Source organism: Drosophila novamexicana, unplaced genomic scaffold (genome assembly GCF_003285875.2).
Source record: "Drosophila novamexicana strain 15010-1031.04,08,12 unplaced genomic scaffold, DnovRS2.1 tig00004554-arrow-pilon, whole genome shotgun sequence".
In the NCBI taxonomy this organism is placed as follows: Eukaryota; Metazoa; Arthropoda; class Insecta; order Diptera; family Drosophilidae; genus Drosophila; species Drosophila novamexicana.
In genome coordinates, this window is record NW_020825051.1 from 4,329,062 (window position 1) to 4,350,466 (window position 21,405).

General features: G+C 38.2%; 1 protein-coding gene across 18 annotated transcripts in view; it reads right to left on the reverse strand.

Annotated features, from left to right (window-relative positions):
* Positions 1–1,353: 1,353 nt before the first annotated feature.
* Positions 1,354–21,405, reverse strand: part of LOC115769376 (protein phosphatase 1 regulatory subunit 12A) — a 41,543-nt gene continuing 21,491 nt past the window's right edge. For 4 of the 18 annotated variants that reach the window (XR_004018742.1, XR_004018737.1, XR_004018741.1 and 1 more), the window contains 11 exons: positions 19,614–19,739; positions 19,194–19,386; positions 14,894–15,038; positions 14,598–14,834; positions 14,431–14,528; positions 14,274–14,336; positions 7,136–7,278; positions 6,560–6,650; positions 5,932–6,018; positions 3,813–4,751; positions 2,676–2,751 (listed from right to left, as the gene is read on the reverse strand). Coding sequence is in view for 9 of the 18 variants with exons in the window: in XM_030714167.1 (XP_030570027.1) it covers positions 2,665–2,751; positions 5,932–6,018; positions 6,560–6,650; positions 7,136–7,278; positions 14,274–14,336; positions 14,431–14,528; positions 14,598–14,834; positions 14,894–15,038; positions 16,456–17,438; positions 19,208–19,386; positions 19,614–19,739 (2,239 nt within the window). In the remaining 9 variants the exon portion in view is untranslated. Of the gene's footprint in view, positions 2,752–3,812; positions 4,752–5,931; positions 6,019–6,559; positions 6,651–7,135; positions 7,279–7,412; positions 7,802–8,143; positions 8,539–10,224; positions 10,298–14,273; positions 14,337–14,430; positions 14,529–14,597; positions 14,835–14,893; positions 15,039–16,455; positions 17,439–19,193; positions 19,387–19,613; positions 19,740–21,405 lie in introns of those variants that run through there. The other 14 variants (XR_004018744.1, XR_004018740.1, XR_004018743.1 and 11 more) reach the window with 8 other exon arrangements.

Consider the following 21,405-nt stretch of genomic DNA (forward strand, 5'->3'; position numbering starts at 1 on the left):
CGTATGCATACATTATGTTAGGCAGCACGCACTTGAAGACTATTCTAATAAGAAATTTGACTTATTATGAGTTCATTTCAACGATAATAGCATGAGGTTAAAATAGTTAGATGGCATTTGTTTAAAATATGCATTACGCTCGTATTCCAAGCTTTTAGCTGAGTGTACATATAAACATTTTATACTTACCCAAAACTTCACATCTACGCGAACAATTAGTTTATTGTCATCTATTGGTAGGTGGAAGTGTGTTGGGTATACAAATCACTGAAAAAGCAGATGCGAAAAAAAGTAAGAGCATAACAAAAAAGCGAGAAGTAAAATTAGGGTGGAAGATAGAGGGAGAGCGATATAGAGTGAGAGGGGGAGGGAGTGAAAGAGTTTGAAGTATACGCGGTATACATATATATAGACGTACATAATCAAACATACATACATGCATAAATAAATAAATTAGATTGCACCCACTCCTCCTCATAATCGTCCTCCTCCTCCTCCTTCAGCTGCGAATCTTACTTTAAATAATGAGAATCACATAGTAAGGCGGCAATCGCATCGTAAAGTGCAATTAATAATAAGGAACTTACACACATTCACAACACACATATATACCGATTTGATAGACCTTCAAAATCAAGTTTAACCCGATGGGATGAATTACAGTAAAACTGTTTTAGAGTAAATTACCTAATGAGGCACATCAAAGGTCATCTCCATTAACCCTTCTTGCAACCTCTAACTCGGGGCGTTGAAAGCTGCATTAAAGAGCATTAATGTGAATTAGTTGCTCAACACGCCGAGGTTTAAGACTTTTTTAATCAAACCAGGGACGCCGAAGTCTTCTTCTCTTACATATTTGATTAACTAGGGATATATACATTATGGATATCTAGCAAAGGGGACTTTTTCGGTCTGGTAATAAGGAAATATAACGATTTGTATAATTATTTTAAATACTTCAAATAATCGCCAAATAATTGGTCAAATAGGTCGATTAGTGTCATTGTCTTTTTAAGTACAACATAAAAACATTTTCATGCATCATTTCGGCTCTACTGGCGCAACTAATCGATGCCACAACAAATTTATCTGATCTTTAAATTTATAATAGAACATTTTGATAAATTACTGGAGATGCAAGTGCTCCCCACTTGGTCGTACGTATTCATTACGGCTATCAAACTCTCGTTATCTTTTCCCAATCGAGAAGAATCTTTTTCAGCATCAATGAATAAGTATCAATAATTAGAGGACAAGTCTCTTAAATAACTATATATAACAAAATCGGGTATATATGGATCATAAAAAAATGATCGGATTAAAATTCTGAATTCTAGGGAAAACTTTTTAACATTACTTTGCGATCACATTTATTAAGTTTCGTATTTGAATATTTTCTCACAATTTTACATATTACACAATTCACTTGTTTTTCAGTTTGTTTTGTCGTTTTCCATCACGAGAGTAACACAAAAAATCTCTTAAACGAATTCAATAATGTTACAAGCGAAATTGAAATAAGTATAGAGTACGATATATATAATACGTTTCAAAAGTGAACAACTTAAATTAACATAATGAATTAAATCGTCCATATGCATATGCAACATATGCAACTGCAGCATATCTAATTAGGAGTATACATCTCATATATATCTATATATCATTAAACTACAACTCTTGTGCATGTACTAGAGCGCCATGGTTAAGTTAAGTTAATATATGACATAGTATATCATTCTAAATGAAATGAAAAGTAACATGCGAGAGCTGCGCTTAATTCATACATGTCGTCCGTATAACGATAATATTGTTGCATATGCATATGCCACATGTATGCATGTATGCATGTATGTATGTACGTATGTATATCCGCGGATCGATTATACAAAATTTATGTTTAAAACTAAATGAGTTTCTTTTAAAAACAATTACAGCTTTAATAAATTAGTACGTTGACATTGCGTGGGCTGGTTTCAAAACATTTCTCACAAAACAGTTTAATCCTCTAAGCTGTATGAGTTTTAAACATGTGTGTATGTGTAAGTGAGTGTGAGTGTGTGTGTGTGTGTATGTATATAATTTATATGTATATATGAAAAATATATGTTTGTATGTATGCAATATATAGTTAAACTAATCTGTAACTAGGGCTCATTTGATGAATATTTTCTCAGTTGATTTTCGTAAAGGTTTTCTTTTGTTTGAAATTAACCGTTAGACAACATCTATAACTATAATTAACTTTTTTTTGATGTTTATAATTTTCTCTATTTTGTATACATATATATATATATATATAGATATATATAGATGTATGTGTATATATAATTTGACCAAATACACGCTTCATTCTTCAACTTCTTGATAATATGTATATTAATTTTGGAAGATTGAGAGAGAAATTAAACAAAACAATTTTCAACGATTTTCGAAACATGGTTTCATCTAGCGCTTAAATGCCTTAACACACAAAAATAATAATCAATTTTTTTTTATAATCATAATAATAATAAACAGAACTTTTCTTTTTGATAATTTAGTTGAATTCATTTCGCGTTGTTGACTGATCGCTTCAACGAAATTGTTTTCTTCTTTCTTGATGTTGGTTTTCTTTGTTTTTCTTTTTGTTGTTTTTGAGTAAATTTAAGTTACGACATAATTTCATTTACTTAATTTACTAATTACTCTAATCAACGCGGCGTTCTCCTCCTTCAGGCGGTCATTGTCCGACTTGTAGGCATCAAGTTGCTGGTTTTTGTTTTTGGTTGGATGGCAGCAAATGCAGCAAAAGTAAAAGAAAATTAAATAAAATTAGTAAAAACTTACAAAACATAATGAATACAACTAGCGCAACAGCACATTGAATTATAGACTCTAATCAGATTGAGGGGATATACATATAAGTATATATATATATATGCATATATATTATAAATTGTATTTTGGAACAAAGAATTCATGCGGATTAGTTGGGTTGCGGCTCTCTGAAAGCAACTCAGCAGCATCAGCAACAACAAGAACAACAACAAACGATTAATTATAACATAATCTCTGGAGAATCTCGTATCTCTGAACTGAACACGCCCTAAAAACAGACCAAAACAACATGCACAGCCCACCAAGAAAAGAATCCGAAATAAATTGGTTTCAATTGCAAACACATGAACTCTGCGCCAAATACTTAAGATAAAAGATATATGGTTTCTTATGACACAACGGACGATAAGCGAAATATACTCGATATATGATGCTCAGTTCCTGATGCTGAATGCGAAATGTAGAACTCAGATCCACAAGGATATCGAGAACAACAAAAAAATGGACAACAAACAGCTTGAAAAGGAAATACAATGGGTAAACTTTTATTAGATAACTCAGATAAAACTGATATATAGATATAGATAAGGGTGAGAAAAACACACAAGAGTATAAATTTGGGCCAAAAAACTTGTAACAATATTAACAACACGAGGAAACAGTTTGGCAAATATGGTACATATAGTTATAGATTTTACAGATTATACATTAAATAGATATATACAGTCAAGTGTTTCAAAAAAGTGAATAAAATTTTAACTTCGTTTTCTTTTTCTAATTCAAAGTTGATTTCAACAACTTTTACGGGCACAAAATTAATTGAAACACTCGCACATAAAACAATTATAACTAAGTTTGCTTAGAAGATTTAGTTTGTTTTTTTTTTTTTAATATATATATATATATAGATTATTATTGGTATTGTGCAACAACAAAACAACAGCCAGCTCATATATGATGCAGGTTCTTCGCATTTGGTGGGGAACATTTACCGTAAAGCTCACTGCATATAAGAAACAAGTTAATAGATCTGTGCTGATGATGATCTTGGTGCTCGTGCCACGACCGAGTTGCTGCAATTGTTGTTGTTGTTGTTGTTGTTGTAGTGGGTGGGCAGCATAGTTGAGCATTTGGGCATATCCTTATGTTGCGTTGAGTTACGATTTACGATTTTTGATGTAGTTTTTGATTTTGATTAAACGTATGTATACGATATTTATGTGTATGTATATATAGTTGTTGCCTTATGTTGTGCTATATCTTGTAACGTTATATTCTGTATTATTTCGTATAACTCCAATACAATATGTGTGTATGTGTTATATAATTTTGCTCTGGGCTAATAGTACAGCGGTGCAAAAATAGAAATTTGCCTGCTAAGTGCTCGTTGCCCCCAAAAGTTATAAACTTAATTTAACTACGATACATTTAATTATTGTTACACGTTGCGCTCAATATAATAATGCAAATTGTTATTGTTGTTGTTTGTCTCATAATAATAATAATGATAATGATAATAAACAATATCGATAATAGAAGAATCTTTAAAGTTGTTCATCAAAATGGTGTCTGAATATCTCTAGGCTAGACGATGGGTGTACGATATCTAAGAATTTAACTAGGTATGCGTGTACGTATGTAAATATATGTATGCAGCTCGAGTATTTAAAGAAACGATAACGATAACGATTACGATAGCGGTTTGCGTTTGCGATTACGATTACGATATTCGATTATGCTGTTTTTTCAATATTTTTAGATATTCTATTTTTTTTTGCTTGTTTGTTTATTTCTTTTGCTTGTTAAATTGTTGCCTATTTGCTTTTGGCCAGCTGACTCTGTGCCGAGGTGGTCAACTTAGAGACGACACGCGTGAGGGCTCGATTCTCGGCACGCAGGCGGTCGTTCTCAGTCTTTAGCTTCTGCAATAGCTAAAACGACACAACAACACAGCGATAAAGAAGAAAATACAAAACAAAGCGTATGTTGCGATACATATGCATAGCATTTGTTGTATGTTGTATATATATGTTTTGGTATTTGTTTGGTTTTTCAATACATTTCGTTTCGTTTCGATTCGAGTCGATTCGATGGATGAGGCGCGCGTGGGAAGAGAGAGAGAAAAGAAAAACAAAATTTAAGTGAGCTTTTTTTGTTTGTTTTTTGTTTGAAATGAGCGCAATGCGTTAAGATTAAAGAGAACGGCGCACCAAAGTGCAGGCCAAATGAATAACGTAAAACGTATAACGGTAAACGTGTAACGCATGGGTAGTGTGACCAAATCATAACAACAAATGACTGACAATGTGATTGACGAAGGCGATTGAGAATAAGACGATGGACAAATGGACAATGAGACAGACAAGTAGATGAAGATGATTCGTTTGATTGAAGATGATTGTTCTATGTGTGACAATGTTTATACAGATGACAGTTTTTGGATATCGGTTGGGTTCACGAAAAAAAGAATCAATCAAAGCAGCAGCTTATGTGCAGCTATCGCAAGTAAAAATATAAGTTTAATCAATAATAAGCAATCGCAACTGTGCCGTAAAACGCATACACAGAGCAATTGATAAAGTGGCCAAAAAGATAAAGCGAGGCAATGAAAATATAATGAATATACGATATACGATATACGATCTGTAACAGCTGTACGTGGCGCTTTAACTGGGTGCGAGGCTGTGGAAATCGGAACGGAGTGCATCTATAAAAGATTTGCTATAAAACTATGTTAAGGTGGGAAGTTAAACAATAGGGTTAGGATAATATGTAAAGGAAACAAAGCAGAGGTATTATAGTAAGAGGTGCCGGCGGTCCAGCTAACTCCTCCAGCATGCGGCAGGTATTCATAACAAAAGTTTAATATCGTAAATGAACAAATCTCGGCCAAATTATAAAACAAAAAGCAAAAATCAGAAATCATACGGGCTCGAAGTACTGATGGCATCTAACGAATTGGGTTGCGATACCTGGGACCCATTAACAAAAAGGTAGAAAAATAAGTGAAATAAAAAAACACAAACAGCATACAGGCAGGAGACGTTCACCGTTATGGAAAACGGGGCGTTGGGGGTAGGGTGTTGGTGTTGGGAACACATTTGTAATTACCTTGAGCTCTTCTTCCAATTCGGAAAGCTTGCGTTCCATAGCTCTTCTTTCACGTTTCTCAATCTCAGAGAGTGAATTTTTAGTGGTCTGCGAATGTGAAATGGAACAAATTTTGGCGTTTGCTTTGCATTTCTATATATAGTATGTGGGATAACGGTATCGTGTCATACTGTTACTGTTGTTCAGTTGTAGTGTTGTATTTTTATTTTTTGGGTACAGAAACAGAGAGCGAGAGCGAAAGGTTACAGAGCGCGGGCGGCAAGCGGGCATAAATTTTGATTAGAGCCATGTTAAATATGAGCTCAGGAGTGTTTTTTTTTTCTTATTTGTTTGTTTTCGTGTCTATTTGTTGGGTTTGGAGGCGGTGTTTACGGTATTCTTTGAGTTGTGCAAGTATGCGTGAAATGGCGAAAGAGAGCATGGCCTGGCCACAACAGACGCTGATAGAGTTAAAGCGAGACAGAGAGAGAGAGGGAGAAATTGAACTGTGGTTTTTGTTTGTGCGTTGTTGTTTTTTTGTTTTGTTACTGCTGAGAGAGTTTTGCTTTTGGTTGGTATTTTTTTTTAATACAGTTTTGGTATTTTTTTAGTATTAGTGGGCGTGGCATGTTAGTAACTGTCTACTTACGGCATTGGCGAAGCGCTCGAGCGTCGCACGCGTCTGCACAGCTTCGTCGTCCTTCTGCTTGAGCATTTGCTTGAGCTTATCGTTCTCCAGTCTAAGTGAGAGACAAGAGAGTTTTTATATAGAAGAACAAAGAGTTTTATCATGCAGAAAGTTGGATTACAAATTACTAATAGGATGGCTAATGACTAATTGGATGGCTAATGACTACATGAAGCTTGGTTTTACTCATCATTTTATTAACTTTTTCATTACTCATGCTTAGTATCATTAAGCCTCTCTCTGCTAATTCTCCAGTTACCTTTCCTAAGAATCCTGTTTAATTTTGGATGTACTCTCTAGACAAAACAATTGTCACTTGGCCATATGGAACTGGACTAGGACTTCCACTCTACTCCATTATCTGTTGAGTTACTCAACGCTAACTAATAAAGTATTCTATCTGATTAACCTCCTAACTGGCTTTTGACCTGACCCATTCTAACTTCGGGTACACTCACTGGGCATTCCACTTTCTGCACTCGGGTAATCCTCCCGTGATTTGCCATATAATTAACCTTTGCTGCACTTTCTACTTACTTGGCCGCTTCCCAGAGCGCCTTGTAGTCGATGCCATCGCCGTTTTCCGCTTTGTCGTTGCTGCTGGAACTCTTTGAATCGCTGCCGGTGCTCGCTGTCGCTGTGCTCGCGGTGCGAGAGCGGGAGGTGCGTTCACTGCCGCTCTGTAAAGGAGAATTCAATGGATTAAACCACAAGCTAAATATGCAGACATACACTCCAAATCTATATCAATCTTAAATCGGACTTATTTTGCTGCCTACAACAACATAGCAGCACATTTTAACCAATTGCTTACTTCGTAGCCCTCGCTCTTCTCCGAGGAGGCACTGATCGAACGCTGAGCAGCGCTGCGGGAACGTGTGCGATTGCGCGATTTGCGCTCCTGTTCCCGCAGCGAGTTGCTGCGCGTGGCCGCAATGGCCGCCACGGTGGCGCCGGCGCTGGTTGGCGCATTGAGGCTGCTGTTGGATGTGGACAAGGACTTGGTCTTGAGCAGGCGCGCACTGGCCGAGCCCTTAAACGAATTGGAGACGCTCAGACCCGGCGACTTGAAGCTGAGCGAGGCGGTGGTCACACCGTTGTCATAGCTGCTGGAGTAGGGACTGACATAGCGATGGTCGCTGCCGTAGCTGGACGTCGAGGTGCTCGGATAGCCGTAGCGAGAACTGTCATAGCCGCCAGCGGCTGTGTGGGCATTGGATGAGTTGGTGGTGGCGGTGGTGGTGCAAGTGGAGTTGGAAAGAGCAGATGCTTTAGATTGGCCATAACTATTGCTGCCGTGATGCTGATGCTGCTTGCTAACAACGATGCGGTAGTGATTCTGATGATTGCCTGAGGAAGCCTGCAACTGGTGCAGTTGGTAGTAGCTGCCGTTTCTATGATTGCTTTTAGTGCTGGAGGCGGCGGAGGCGCTGCCTCCAGATGAGCATGTGGAAGCGGATGAGCAGCTGCCAGCTGGCTGCTGATAATGCTGATAAGGCTGATGCTGATGATATTTGCTGTAGTCATAGCGATTGCTTGCATTACCATTCGAATAGTACGACCCTGCCGAGCCACGCCCACCAACACTGGTGCTCCCCCCGCCTCCATATAGGCTCTCCCTGGAGCTGTAGATGCTGGTGTAGGGGCTCTGATAGCCGCCATTTCCACTGCCAGCGCCCCCGCTGCTGCTGCTGCTGCTCGGATAGTAGCCCGTGCTCAGGGGCCTGGCATTGTAGCTGCTACTGCCGCCGTTGTAGTTGTAGCCGCCAGCGGAGGCGGAGCTGCTGCCTCCAGCTCCTGTGGCGCCCATGCGCGAGCTGGAGGAGAGCGAACGCCGTCGACTGGCGAGCGGCGCCTGTGTGCGCGGTCTTGAGCGAAAGGACATGATACGATCTCCCTCTCTCTCTTACGCTCTTTCCCTGTCTATTACTCCACAAAGGCTATAAAGAAATCGATCTTTAGTATACATTTTGGGGGCCATATATCAATCGATGCCGCCAAATTGCAATTACACTTGAAACAACTTGCCAGGTCAGAGAAATCGAACAGAACTTTTGCCATTTGCCATTTTTGAAATGTTTGTGAATTTATATGTGGTTTTTCTTCTTCTTCGGCATAAACAAAAGTGGAAAAACAAACAAATTTTCTGTACAAAGTGAAACGTTGTTTAAATGTGAAAAGGAAAACGCAATATTGACATGTGGCTCTCAGCCGTGGTCCCCCACACACGCTCCCTCTCCACGGAATCAAGCAATCGAGCCACAAAATGACGTCAAGACATAAATTTTGACATTCTGTTCTAAATTTTCCGCAATGCGGTAGAAAAGCGTTTCCCTAGGTGCGTTTGAATGTGTGATATGTATGTGTGCGGGCGCGTTTGGGGAGGTCTTTTTGTTCTACATATGTTTAATAATAATATTGAAAACACATGCAAGAAGCACTACTAATCTATGTTTGGGACGACTCCATGGCGTGTTCTATTTATTTATTTACTGTGCGGTGTTAATGTCTTAAGTTGATGCTTCACCCACGCGAGAGTCAAGCAGCAGACATGAACAGGCAGAACAACAGGCTAATTTAATGCATGCTAAGCACTGAACGACTAAGACATACCCTTCAATAAAAGATGTAAACAAAATAGCAGTCGATTCTGGTGCTATAATTGAGTATATTGTATATTGATAAATTACTTAATCAATTTATTTATCTAAGGATCTATCCAACATATTCCAAAACTTTTATAACTTTTCAATGTTGTCAATATACCCTACCATCTGCTGGCACAGGGCACAAAAACGTTTCATTGTCGAGTGCATTTAATTTATGACTCGTCCATTTCTCATCTAATGAGCTATCTATATCTATAAAGATCTTGCCCATGAATGAAGCCTCTATGCCAGACACTAAAAAAAGTTTTACTGTTTCGGCTATTGCAACAATATATTTCATTTTCCACAATTTAACTTGGCTAATTTCAGATAAAACATTTAAAAAATCAGCTTGTTTCTTATTGCTGTTGTGCCATGACAGCAACAAATTGATGCCAAGATCAGGGAGCAAGTTTTATGGGATTATGAAATGGTAGATAAAAGTGAATTTATAAATACATAAAGAAAATGTTTAGACGAAAATTAAATTGCTCAATTGAAATCAAGATCAACAGATAATAATTAGAAAATCAATTCAAGTAGTCGGCAGACAAAAAGTGCTGATGGAAAGGATTTTGCACATTTATTAAATGTTTGCTTCAATGCAATTTGTTGAACTTTAACCTTACACACGCGCACGAACGAAATCAAATTAAAAACTGATCAAAATATTTGACCATATAAAGAGCCCCAAAGCCAAAAAAAAAAAAAAAAACAAAAACTTGAAATGCCCAAAAAAAAAAAAAGTAATAATAATAAAACAAAATTGTGCGCAATACTCTAAATATGGCAACGGCACGTTCAATACAAAACCAACACACGAGCACACATCCAAGTTTTCCCCCCTTGTGGAGACTCTCAAGAGTCTTGAATCGCAGATCTCGGATCTCTGGTAAACTGATAGCGAAAATTGCAAATTTTTGACACGTTTGACAGCTGTTGTGGTTTTTGTCAATGCACTATTCGATTGTGATTTACTTGGAAATAATAAAATGAATTTGAATTTGATTTGCGTTAGTTGCTGCCTCTTGTGGTTGTTGCTTGATCTGCGGAATCTGTTGATCCGTTGCGTTAGCCGTATAAAACTCAACTGTGCGATCCAAGCAAAGTATCCAAATGTTTTATTCGAACAAACGAAAAACTTGGCGCACGATCAGAAATAGTCATCAAACACAAGAGAGAGAGCAAAAAGACGCCAGAGTTAAGAGAGAAAAGCAGTTGTCTTAAGAGAAGCAAACGCGTATGAAATGAAAAGCCGGAAAAACGCGCTGGCAAAACTGAAGAAGAATCTGATTATTATAAACTGCGTCTATAAAATATGAAAACAAAGAGTTGCAGCTGCTGGGAGGGGGGGTAAAAGCCTTGGCAGCAATGGACTTTTTCACTTGAATTGCGCACACAAAAGGTGTGTGTGTGTGTGAGTGTGTGTTTATATATATATTTCACCTGTGTGTTGCCAGCTAAATTTAGTAATTCGCACACTTATTTGGCCCAATGTCCGAGACGCAAATGTGCAAACTATGCTGGGGTCAGCTGAGGCAGCCCCTGGCAGCAACTGGGCCAAAAGGCGAAACAGTCAACGACACGTGACACATGTCAGAGAGCAAGAGCAAGGGGGAGACAGAGAGGGACAGAATGAGAGAATGGAATCAAGTGGAGAGTGGAGCACTTGCAGCTAAATTTACATATGAAGTTGCAACCGTTTGCTACCCTAAAAGTACACAATCATAACTAGGCCAAAAAGTTTAGTATAGTCTCTGTCTAAATATAGCACATGACGGAGGCAGCATCAGAACATCATTGCCCCCAGCTGCTGCTACCTCCTCCCCGAGCAAAGTGCAGCCGGCAGGGAATGAGGAAACAAATGCTTAAACGCAAAACTACAAAATGCAAAAATTACAAAATGTATAAATTTAGCGACAAATGCGGCGCAAATGTTGTACATTTCTATGCTCTGCCTCTGTGGCAGGGGCAGCAGCAAGGCAAGGGATGCGGCATGACACGGGAAAACAAAGTTCAATGTACGTGTGAGCGATCTGTATAAATTGTTGCTGTTCTTGTTGTTGTTGTTGTTCTTTGGGGCGTGCGGCACTTCTAAGTGGGCAATTTGTTGTGTGAAAAGCGCATTGTGAAAGTGTTTAATAGCTTTAGCCGCAACTCGTACTGTATCGTATTTATGTGCACACATATGCCGAAAAGCACAAACACTTGACACAGTCAATCAGCCCCAAATGGTTGACACGATTAGACGCAAGCATATATAGCAAAGACTAGGGTTGCATTCAAACATAATGCCTAAAACATAGTATCTTGCAATTCATATTATCCTCAAATTTTGGATAAAGAAGCGTACTCTGCACAAGTATTGAGGCTCCAAATCGCAGGTCCCTATATTAACAATTTCGTTTCTTATCAGAACGTTAAGAATAAGGTAACATGATCTTTTTTAATCTGATAGCAGCTTTATGCCCGCTTTTAACGTTTCAGCATGACTGATATCGATACAGTTGCTAATGACATAGTTTTTGATTTGCACATAAGCAAAATAGACGATTGTCAAAAAACTTGCTTTTCAGACAACTATATTTTAGCAGTTTATATAGATTAGATAATAGTATATATATAGAATGAATAATATATATATTTTTGATCTGAAGAGTATACTAACTGATAATTTTTATTTGAAACAAAGTGGTCTTTCAACATTATTTTGCTTCTATTAAAGAAGGATATGAATTGAATTTTGTACGTAAAAGTATTAGAAACATCTTTAAGAGTCAGTTTCATAAGAACATGTGAATATATAGATGATATTGGAAAGTAAGTATACTGTATCATACCATTTATAGAGTTGCCTTTCATCACCACATCTTTTATATCAAAACATTTTTTAGATAATACGAATTGATTTGTGTGCTTATAATTTTTGACTTTTAAATCTTGTTTATAATATACATATATATAAAACTGTTTGCGCTGACTGACTGACTAAGAGACAACGCACAACCTTAACCGTAAGAGATAAGAAGCAGCAATTTTCACTGTTGTTACCTTATGTGATGATGCTGCACGTTAAGACGGGGATTCCGGCAATTCCACCCGCATGAGTTTCGCACTTTTTGGTACATACATGTATGCATGTTTGTTTTGGATATATGCAAGCATGCATGCATGCATGAGCGGATGCATGCATGCATGCATGCATGCATGCATGCATACATACATACATACATACATACATACATACATACATACATACATACATACATACATACATACATACATACATACATACATACATACATACATACATACATACATACATACATACATACATACATACATACATACATACATACATACATACATACATACATACATACAAAAATATATGTACACACAAAAAAAAATTACACAAAAAAACACCAAAAGAAAAACACTGCACTACTAGCTTAGCATGGAAAACTGCAGAGCCTACTAGAATTCTTGAGAATCGAGGAGTAGAGCACTTGGCAGAAATTCGTTTTATTTAAATTTGCAGCAAAGCGAAAAATAAGCTTGGCCGGCGTTTGGTTTTACAAAAGAAACATTTATGCATACATATGTATATTCATAAATACATATATTCAGTGACACACACTCGCCCTCACACACGCACACATATATACTCACACACACACACATATATATATATATATAATGCTTAGATGCCTCATAAATCGATGCCTCATTTGATGCTTATCCAGAATGTATATAGGTTATGGGTTCGGGAATGCTTCCTTCTGCCTGTTACATACATTTGCACAAAACCAACATACCCTACTTTTAATTTTCAATGGATACAGGGTATAATAAGTTTGGCTGTTGCTTTTTCTTAATAAGTAAGTAATCGAATATTAGCAAAATATACGAAATTGAATCAACTTTCTATATTTTGCCACATCTATTTCGCGAACGAAAATCAGAATGACTTAAAGACAGATGAGCAGACAAACTGTCTACTGAATTATATAGTTTTATATATAGTCGAGTCGTGTACGTAGCGAAAATGCCAAAAATGCATTTAGAAAATGTGACAGTTTTATAAATGGCCAACAACAGCAACTGGTCAAATGCTTGAATAAATTGTTAACAGGTTCGTTGAAAGTCAAAATTCTAAAATATTGTCACAAATTGGATGCGCACTAATAGTTTTGACCTCGGCCATGAAAGGATTTGCAATGCAGCTTGCAATGTGAATATGCCCCAATACACTTATTATCATTCACAATTGGAGCAATGGCATTCACAATGCCACGTGCATGCACGTTCAGCTTCTTCTTGCGCATCTTCTAATGGCAATCATAATTTCTGTTTTCGCACAAATGGGTCGCTCACTAATTGGAACAGACAAGAGTCCCCCCTCCGGGCGGACCAGCAGCTACTTTGAAGGACGCACGGGACTGTCTAAAGTATGACAAGGTGTGACAGGTGTGCAGAGGGTTGTGCAAGTATGTGTGTGTATGAGTGTGCGTGTCAGGTGCAGTATTGACTACGCAATTAGACGGAAGACAGGCAGCTGTTGAAGCAAACGAAAGCAACCGCCGGGCCAGCTACATTTTGAGCCCAATTTTTGCGCCAAGGTGTGAAAATATTTATGTACTAAATATACGATTGTTGCTTGTTGTTGTAGGTATAGCAAAATAATTAAAAATATATATTATTAGCCGTGTTCCGAATTGCGATTTCGTTTGAAAATGCTTGAAAACGAATTGAAAAGTTTTTAACGTATTCTGAGAATTGTTCAAATTGTTTAAGGTTTTCAATTTTTTCAATTTTCGACATATGTAGACTATTTTTAAAATGATTTTACTTTTAATTTAATTACTTTAAAAGTTCCTCAAGAGCATTTTGTTTCAAATGTGAATAAAGTTAAATTTCGCTCTAGAAAACTAGTTTCTATTTGAACTTTTACAAAATTCAAAACTTATTCGGAACAGGCTTTTAAAATATGTGTATATTACAATTATAGTTATAGTTCAGCTCACCTCCTTATCCTTATCCTCATTGTCATTGTTAGCCGTTTCGTGTTGACGCTCCGGATCAATTTCCTAGATAAGCAAAGAAATTAAGACACATTAGTTAAACTAATTAGCATTTGGTCTTAATATTAATTTTTATATCTAGAGCTAGAGATCCACTTACATCCATATCGATGTGCACCACACCCGTGGATCTGCGCTTGGGCTTGCGACGGCGCTGTATAACAGTCTGTGTACGATTATCGTTCTCCTTGTCGTTATCTGTGAATGGATTGGACAATAGCTGGACGTTGAGTATGTGCATGGGCCATGTTAGACGGTTCGAATTACCCTTATCATCATGGCCGGGCGTGGAGCTAGTCGCCGTTCCATGGTTGGCACTGGATGCAGACGCGGAGTTGGTGGCTGTCGTGGCAGTTGTTGTGGCTGTTGTCGATGCAGCTGTCCCCAGCGTGGATGTCTCATATCTACGCGCCGGCGGCGTCATATATGCGCTGTTATTGATGCTCTCGCTGGGCGCTGAGACAGGACGACCCACTGAGTTGAGCGATTGATTGGAAGCGTTAACTGCAAGCAATTTTCAATTGTAAACAAAGGTTTTCCTTAACTGTTTCGAGTGAACTTACGCGCATTGGGTCCACTGCTGATGCGACGCGGGTTGCCCGTTGTGCTGGCCAAATTAACCGCGGCCATCACGGCCGGTGCGCTGGGTATGATGGTGCTCTGATTGGGCGGGTAGGTGCCACCGCTGGTGATGTCCTCCAGCTTGAACTGCGCAAGAAAAACATATTAATTGTGGCTCCTTCAGGTTAGTCTCTATATAGTTTCTTTTTGAATATGTAGCCCCTCTTAGAAATCTTCTTGTTTTTATTGTTTGTGTGCATGTGTTTGTTTTTTTGGTATTGTAAAAAGCTATGCTGGTAATGTATTGTTTTATTTGTTGTACATTAATTCAATATATTGTTTTTAGTCAAGGCGCATTTACTGGAATTAGCAACGATTTTATGTTGTTTTTAGTAAATATTTTTAGTAGACAATACGCCAGACATCATTAAATTTTTTATAGGATATTACCAAGACTTGAACCCTTTTAGCCTAAAACTTTTTGTTAACATTCTAAAATAGTATTTTTTGTAAATTAATAAGACAAATCAGCTTCGTTCTGTTAAGTTTGTTTAAATACCATAATATTATTTTCCCTTTAAACCTTATAGCTATCAAAGAAGTTTTAATACGTTGAAAAGAACATGGAAGATATAGAGCTTCGATTCCAAATAATTAAGTTCATTACAAATTTTATACATTTTCTATGTAATTCGCTGCTAATTTAGCTCAGAAACCCCGTATTTGTTAATAAATATATATATTATAATAGATTTTAATCCTCCCTTTCAGTTACTAGATCGTTGTCTGTATATAGCATCATTAAATATTAATAAGAAATAAAATATAATATATAAATACTTAGTCAAACAATAAGCAAGCCAGACATAGCAAAAAGTTAATAAGCGTTAATTAATGAATAATATGCATATGTATATGTATACTATATACAATAATGTTCATGTGCGATATCATGTTTCCGAGAATATAAGTATACGTAATGGCATATTGTTTAGAGTGTACTACAATTAAACAAATACATAAATACATACATATATATATATTTATACATAGGATAGTTATTAACATCTAAATGCAGATGCAGAGCAATTTGAGACAGGCGTTCAAAATGAGCAAAAACATTTAAAAAAGAAGAAGAAAAATATAGTACTTAAGAAAAATAAAAATAAAACAATGTTTAAGAGCTACAATTAAAATATGCTTTACAAATTCATTCAATGCGATACCCTTGCAAATTTGTTAAAGTTTATTCCCAGAAATTGCCTTAATGAATGGCATGTCTTCATTGTATGAGATCCTTTTGTAAGGGTATACGCACGCAACTTCGGCGCACCGAAGCTAGTTGAATTTGCACGCTTTAAACATTTAAATACTCTAAAGCTGAGAAAAAAAGAACATGCTACACTTAAAGTTTAACAAAAACTGTTTTTGAAAGCCAGTCGAAATAGTTTTCGCACCAAACGTTTGTTGTTCAGGTCATGGTTCGATTAAAGGTCAGTTGAGTAGTTGAGTTGTTTGTTGTTGTTGGTTGTTTTTTTGTTGGTTGTTGTTGTTGTTTGCATACCTTTGAGCCCGCATCAAACTTGAGACGCCAAGACGGACGCCGCTCGGCTGCTGATGTGGATGTGCTTGAAGACGACGACGTCGATGGCGCAACATTTGCGCCTCCAGCGCCAGCAGCAGCAGCAACAACTGCACCACCCACACCACCGCTCTCCAGAGTACGACGTGCATACAAGCTGAGCAAAGAGTCGCGCGCATTGAAATCCGCGTGTGCGCCCACCGGCGAGGCCGTATCCGACTTGGTATCCGTTTCTTGAGAAGATCCTCCTCCTCCTACACCTCCCCCAGTAGCATTACTGCTCAGGCTGCGCTTGTCCCGCAGTCTTACCGGACTCTCCAGCGCGCTGGGCGTTGTGGCAGGTGTCGTCGTCGATGCTGGTTTGCTTTCGGCTGGCGCTGTTGCTGCCAGCGCCAGTTCTGTGGGTCTGGCTTGCATTGCCTTGGACTCGCCGCCAGTTTCGGGGTCCAACATGTGCGCTTGCTTGGCAACTGGATCAGTCTTTAGTTGTTTGTGGCTGCTCGACTCCGCCGCCGACTCGACGGGCTTCTCTCGCCTCGAGACTATCGTGTAGCTGGCGCTGACCGCCGTCTGCTGTTCATCCTCAGCATCGCTTTCAGGAACATCAACAAATTCAGCATGGTCGCCATTGCCACCATGTGATATGCGTGTGGCTGGTGCTGCCAGCGTGAAGCTAGCGGTGGTATCCGCATTATCCTCAACCGCCGCTGGCGCCAGTGTGGCAACCACAGCCTCAACTATCTCCAAATCATCCGCTGTGGTCGTTGTCCTCGGTATTATGGCTGGTGGCGGACTTGTTGGCGGTGGCGGTGGCTGCGCTTCCTGTTGTTGCAGGCTGCTGCTGCTGCTCTCAATGTTGCTGTCGTCGCTGCTGCTGCTGATTGCTGTTGCAGTTGCAGTTGTTGTGCTTGGAGTTTCTGTTGCTGTTGCTGTAGTTGATGTTGTTGTTGTTGTTGTGGTGCTTGATGTGGAGCTTGTTTCATTCTGTTAATAATATTAGTTGTGGAACAAATAATAAAAAACAGTTGACCTGAGCGTGTCTCCAAAAACAAAAATCAAATGGCGTTTCTGGATGAGTTTTAGGGAGGGTGGATAAAGAGAGAGGTAAGGGGCCCCCCGTTAACGTTTAAAATAAGTATAGTAACGATATACGGCATACGATAAAAAAAAAACATATAAATACGACATACGTAGAGTGCCCCGGCACTTTGATATACTTGTAGAGAAACTCTAGACGCATGCAAATTCGCACATGCACAAATACATAAATATGGTTTATATATAGTAGAATTTTAAAATCGGAGCAATCAGTTCTATACATATATAAAATAAAATTAACTTAAAATACATACAATTAATTACGCTATTCTCGCTTTGTTGCGCTGATGAAATCATAAAATAAATCTTATAGAACAAAAATACTCCACATGAATGAAAATTTTGATATTATGAGAACCGTTGCGAGTTTCGAACGCGGCATTGGCGGCTGCGGCGGGCGGCGGTGAGGCGGGGCACTTGCTTTCGATTTGATCAGTGGCGCAATAATAAAAATAATTTTAAAAGAAAGAAAAAACTCGGATGCAGACGAAATCTCAAACGCAATCGCAGTAAAACTCAATTTGATTGGCGCTCGGTTGTGATTGTTAAAAATTGCAGCTGAACACGCAGGCTAAATGAGTGCGCTGATTGATTGATCGACTGATTTGATTGATGGGCACGCTGATTGAATACATGATCAACTAGACTACATTTTGGGATTTGACTGTGTTCCGCACACACTATGCAACCAGGCAAGGTACTTGGTGAATTACTCTGGAGACGTTTGTTATTAAATAAATAATGTTGGCTTATAGTTCTTTAATGGGAAGGGGAGTTTATGACTGACAATATTATTATTAATCCAAGAAACGAGCTACTTTATAAAGTGGCTCAAAAATTAAAGCTTTTGAAACGTTGAATTCTGTTTAGAAACAAATTTAGGCTAAGAATCAAATTTTAATCTAAAGCATATCTTAAACCTGGTTTAGATTCAACGTTTTTCTTTAAAATATTTTCCCATATTTTAAGCAAACTTTCCTTTTGTTGCATAGTGTCTGGGTAAACGAATTGGAGTTAACTAAGTGCTACCATAAAGCTTACTTTGTTAAAAACTAGGCTTAACAAACGTGCTTACACACACACGCACACACACACACACGCATTTGATGTGGGAGAGATACATATAGAAATGAGAACGACAAACACCAAACACCAACAAAAAACGACTGCAATGGCATGAGAGAGAGAGAGAGACAGATTTGGACAAGATAAAGGTGCGTAACGTTTGCAGGGTTGCAATCGCGGCACATACACATACGTACACATGGGCGTTGTTTTAAGGGGGGAGGAGGGAGAACGACACAACAGATACATTAATGGGAATACCATAACCATAAGCAGTTGTTGTTGTTGTTGCTGTAGTTGTTGTTGTTGTTGGTGTACATGTGTTGTGAACTCTTCTCACTACAAATCACAATACTATATATATAACGTCTAGTAGATATATATATATATATCGATATGCTGGATGATGATGTGCGTATGGCTGATCTGGCTGATCTACGATTCGCTAACGAACTCTTTTTACTGATTTTAATGTGTGTGGAATTGTTGGATGGATTCTGTTTCTCTAGATGTTTCATTTGGTTTAGCGCTTGAGCTTGGCCACACAAACTACTTACGCTGCTGCTGTTGTTGTTGTTATTGTTGTTGTTGTTGTTCATGCCCAAGTTCTTCTTCTTGACCAGCTCCTCGGCACTCTTGATCTCCTCGAGCGTAACGCCCTGTGTGGAGCGACGCGTCTCACGGACTCGCTTCGCGTGCGCCTTGCGCTGCGTTTCGCTCTCCTCGTCACGCACTGGCGGCACAAAGGATCTACAGATGGGGTAGATGGATACTAATTAGTAAGCTTGCAACATATTGGGGCACAAAAGAAACAAAGAGAGAGCGCGGCACATGCTATACAATAAAATAAAGGTGACTTTATTTTTGTCTTGGGCGGGGCTGTGGAGTGTTAGCAGCTAGCACAGTTTTAACGGCCTTCGGGTTAGCGCATAACAACAGTTAGCCAATTAACAATTACGATTCACAATCATGATTACTTGAAAAAGTTCTTGAATATATTGCCCGCCGATTGCTTGGGTTTTGGTTGGGTCTCCACGTCAATTGCACTGGCGCTCGCCGTAGAGCTGGCATTGTTGTTGTTGTTGTTGTTGTTGGCAGGATTGCTAACGGGCGTACATAGGCATATATACATATATATAATAAACCGATGATATAACTCAAAAATAAGTTATTTAATTTAATTGATCGATTTAAATTAATCGATGGATTGAAAGTAACTAACAAAAGGTTTGCGTCTTCTAATCAAGCAACATTATTTTTGGTCAAAATTCATGTCAAAATGGTACCCTCAAATATCCTATATAGACATGGGCCAATATTTCCCACCCCCATAACTCGGTCAAAACTCAACCGATTTTCAAAAGGTTTGGCTTTTTGTTCATGGTTTGGCCTCTATATCAATTCTGCATCCAAATCTGGCAACATTATTTTTGGTCAAAATTCATGTCAAAATGGTACCCTCAAATATCCTATATAGACATGGGTCAATATTTCCCACCCCCATAACTCGGTCAAAACTCAACCAATTTTCAAAAGGTTTGGCTTTTTGTTCATGATTTGGCCTCTTTATCAATTCTGCATCCAAATCTGGCAACATTATTTTTGGTCATAATTCATGTCAAAATTATGCCCTTAAATATCCTATATAGACATGGGTCAATATTTCCCACCTCCATAACTCGGTCAAAACTCAACCGAATTTCAAAAGGTTTGGCTTTTTGTTCATGGTTTGGCCTCTATATCAATTCTGCATCCAAATCTGGCAACATTATTTTTGGTCAAAATTCATGTCAAAATGGTACCCTCAAATATCCTATATAGACATGGATCAATATTTCCCACCCCCATAACTCAGTCAAAACTCAACCGATTTTCAAAAGGATTGGCTTTTTGTTCATGGTTTGGCCTCTATATCAATTCTGCATCCAAATCTGGCAACATTATTTTTGGTCAAAATTCATGTCAAAATGGTACCCTCAAATATCCTATATAGACATGGGTCAATATTTCCCACCCCCATAACTCGGTCAAAACTCAATCGATTGTCAAAAGGTTTGGCTTCCTGTTCATGGTTTGGCCTCTATATCAATTCTGCATCCAAATCTGGCAACATTATTTTTGGTCAAAATTTATGTCAAAATGGTACCCTCAAATATCCTATACAGACATGGGTCAATATTTCCCACCCCCATAACTCGGTCAAAACTAAACCGATTTTCAAAAGGTTTGGCTTTTTGTTCATGGTTTGGCCTCTATATCAATTCTGCATCCAAATCTGGCAACATTATTTTTGGTCATAATTCATGTCAAAATGATGCCCTTAAATATCCTATATAGACATGGGTCAATATTTCCCACCCCCATAACTCGGATTGGCTTTTTGTTCATGGTTTGGCCTCTATATCAATTCTGCATCCAAATCTGGCAACATTATTTTTGGTCAAAATTCATGTCAAAATGGTACCCTCAAATATCCTATATAGACATGGGTCAATATTTCCCACCCCCATAACTCGGTCAAAACTCAATCGATTGTCAAAAGGTTTGGCTTCCTGTTCATGGTTTGGCCTCTATATCAATTCTGCATCCAAATCTGGCAACATTATTTTTGGTCAAAATTTATGTCAAAATGGTACCCTCAAATATCCTATACAGACATGGGTCAATATTTCCCACCCCCATAACTCGGTCAAAACTAAACCGATTTTCAAAAGGTTTGGCTTTTTGTTCATGGTTTGGCCTCTATATCAATTCTGTATCAAAATCTGG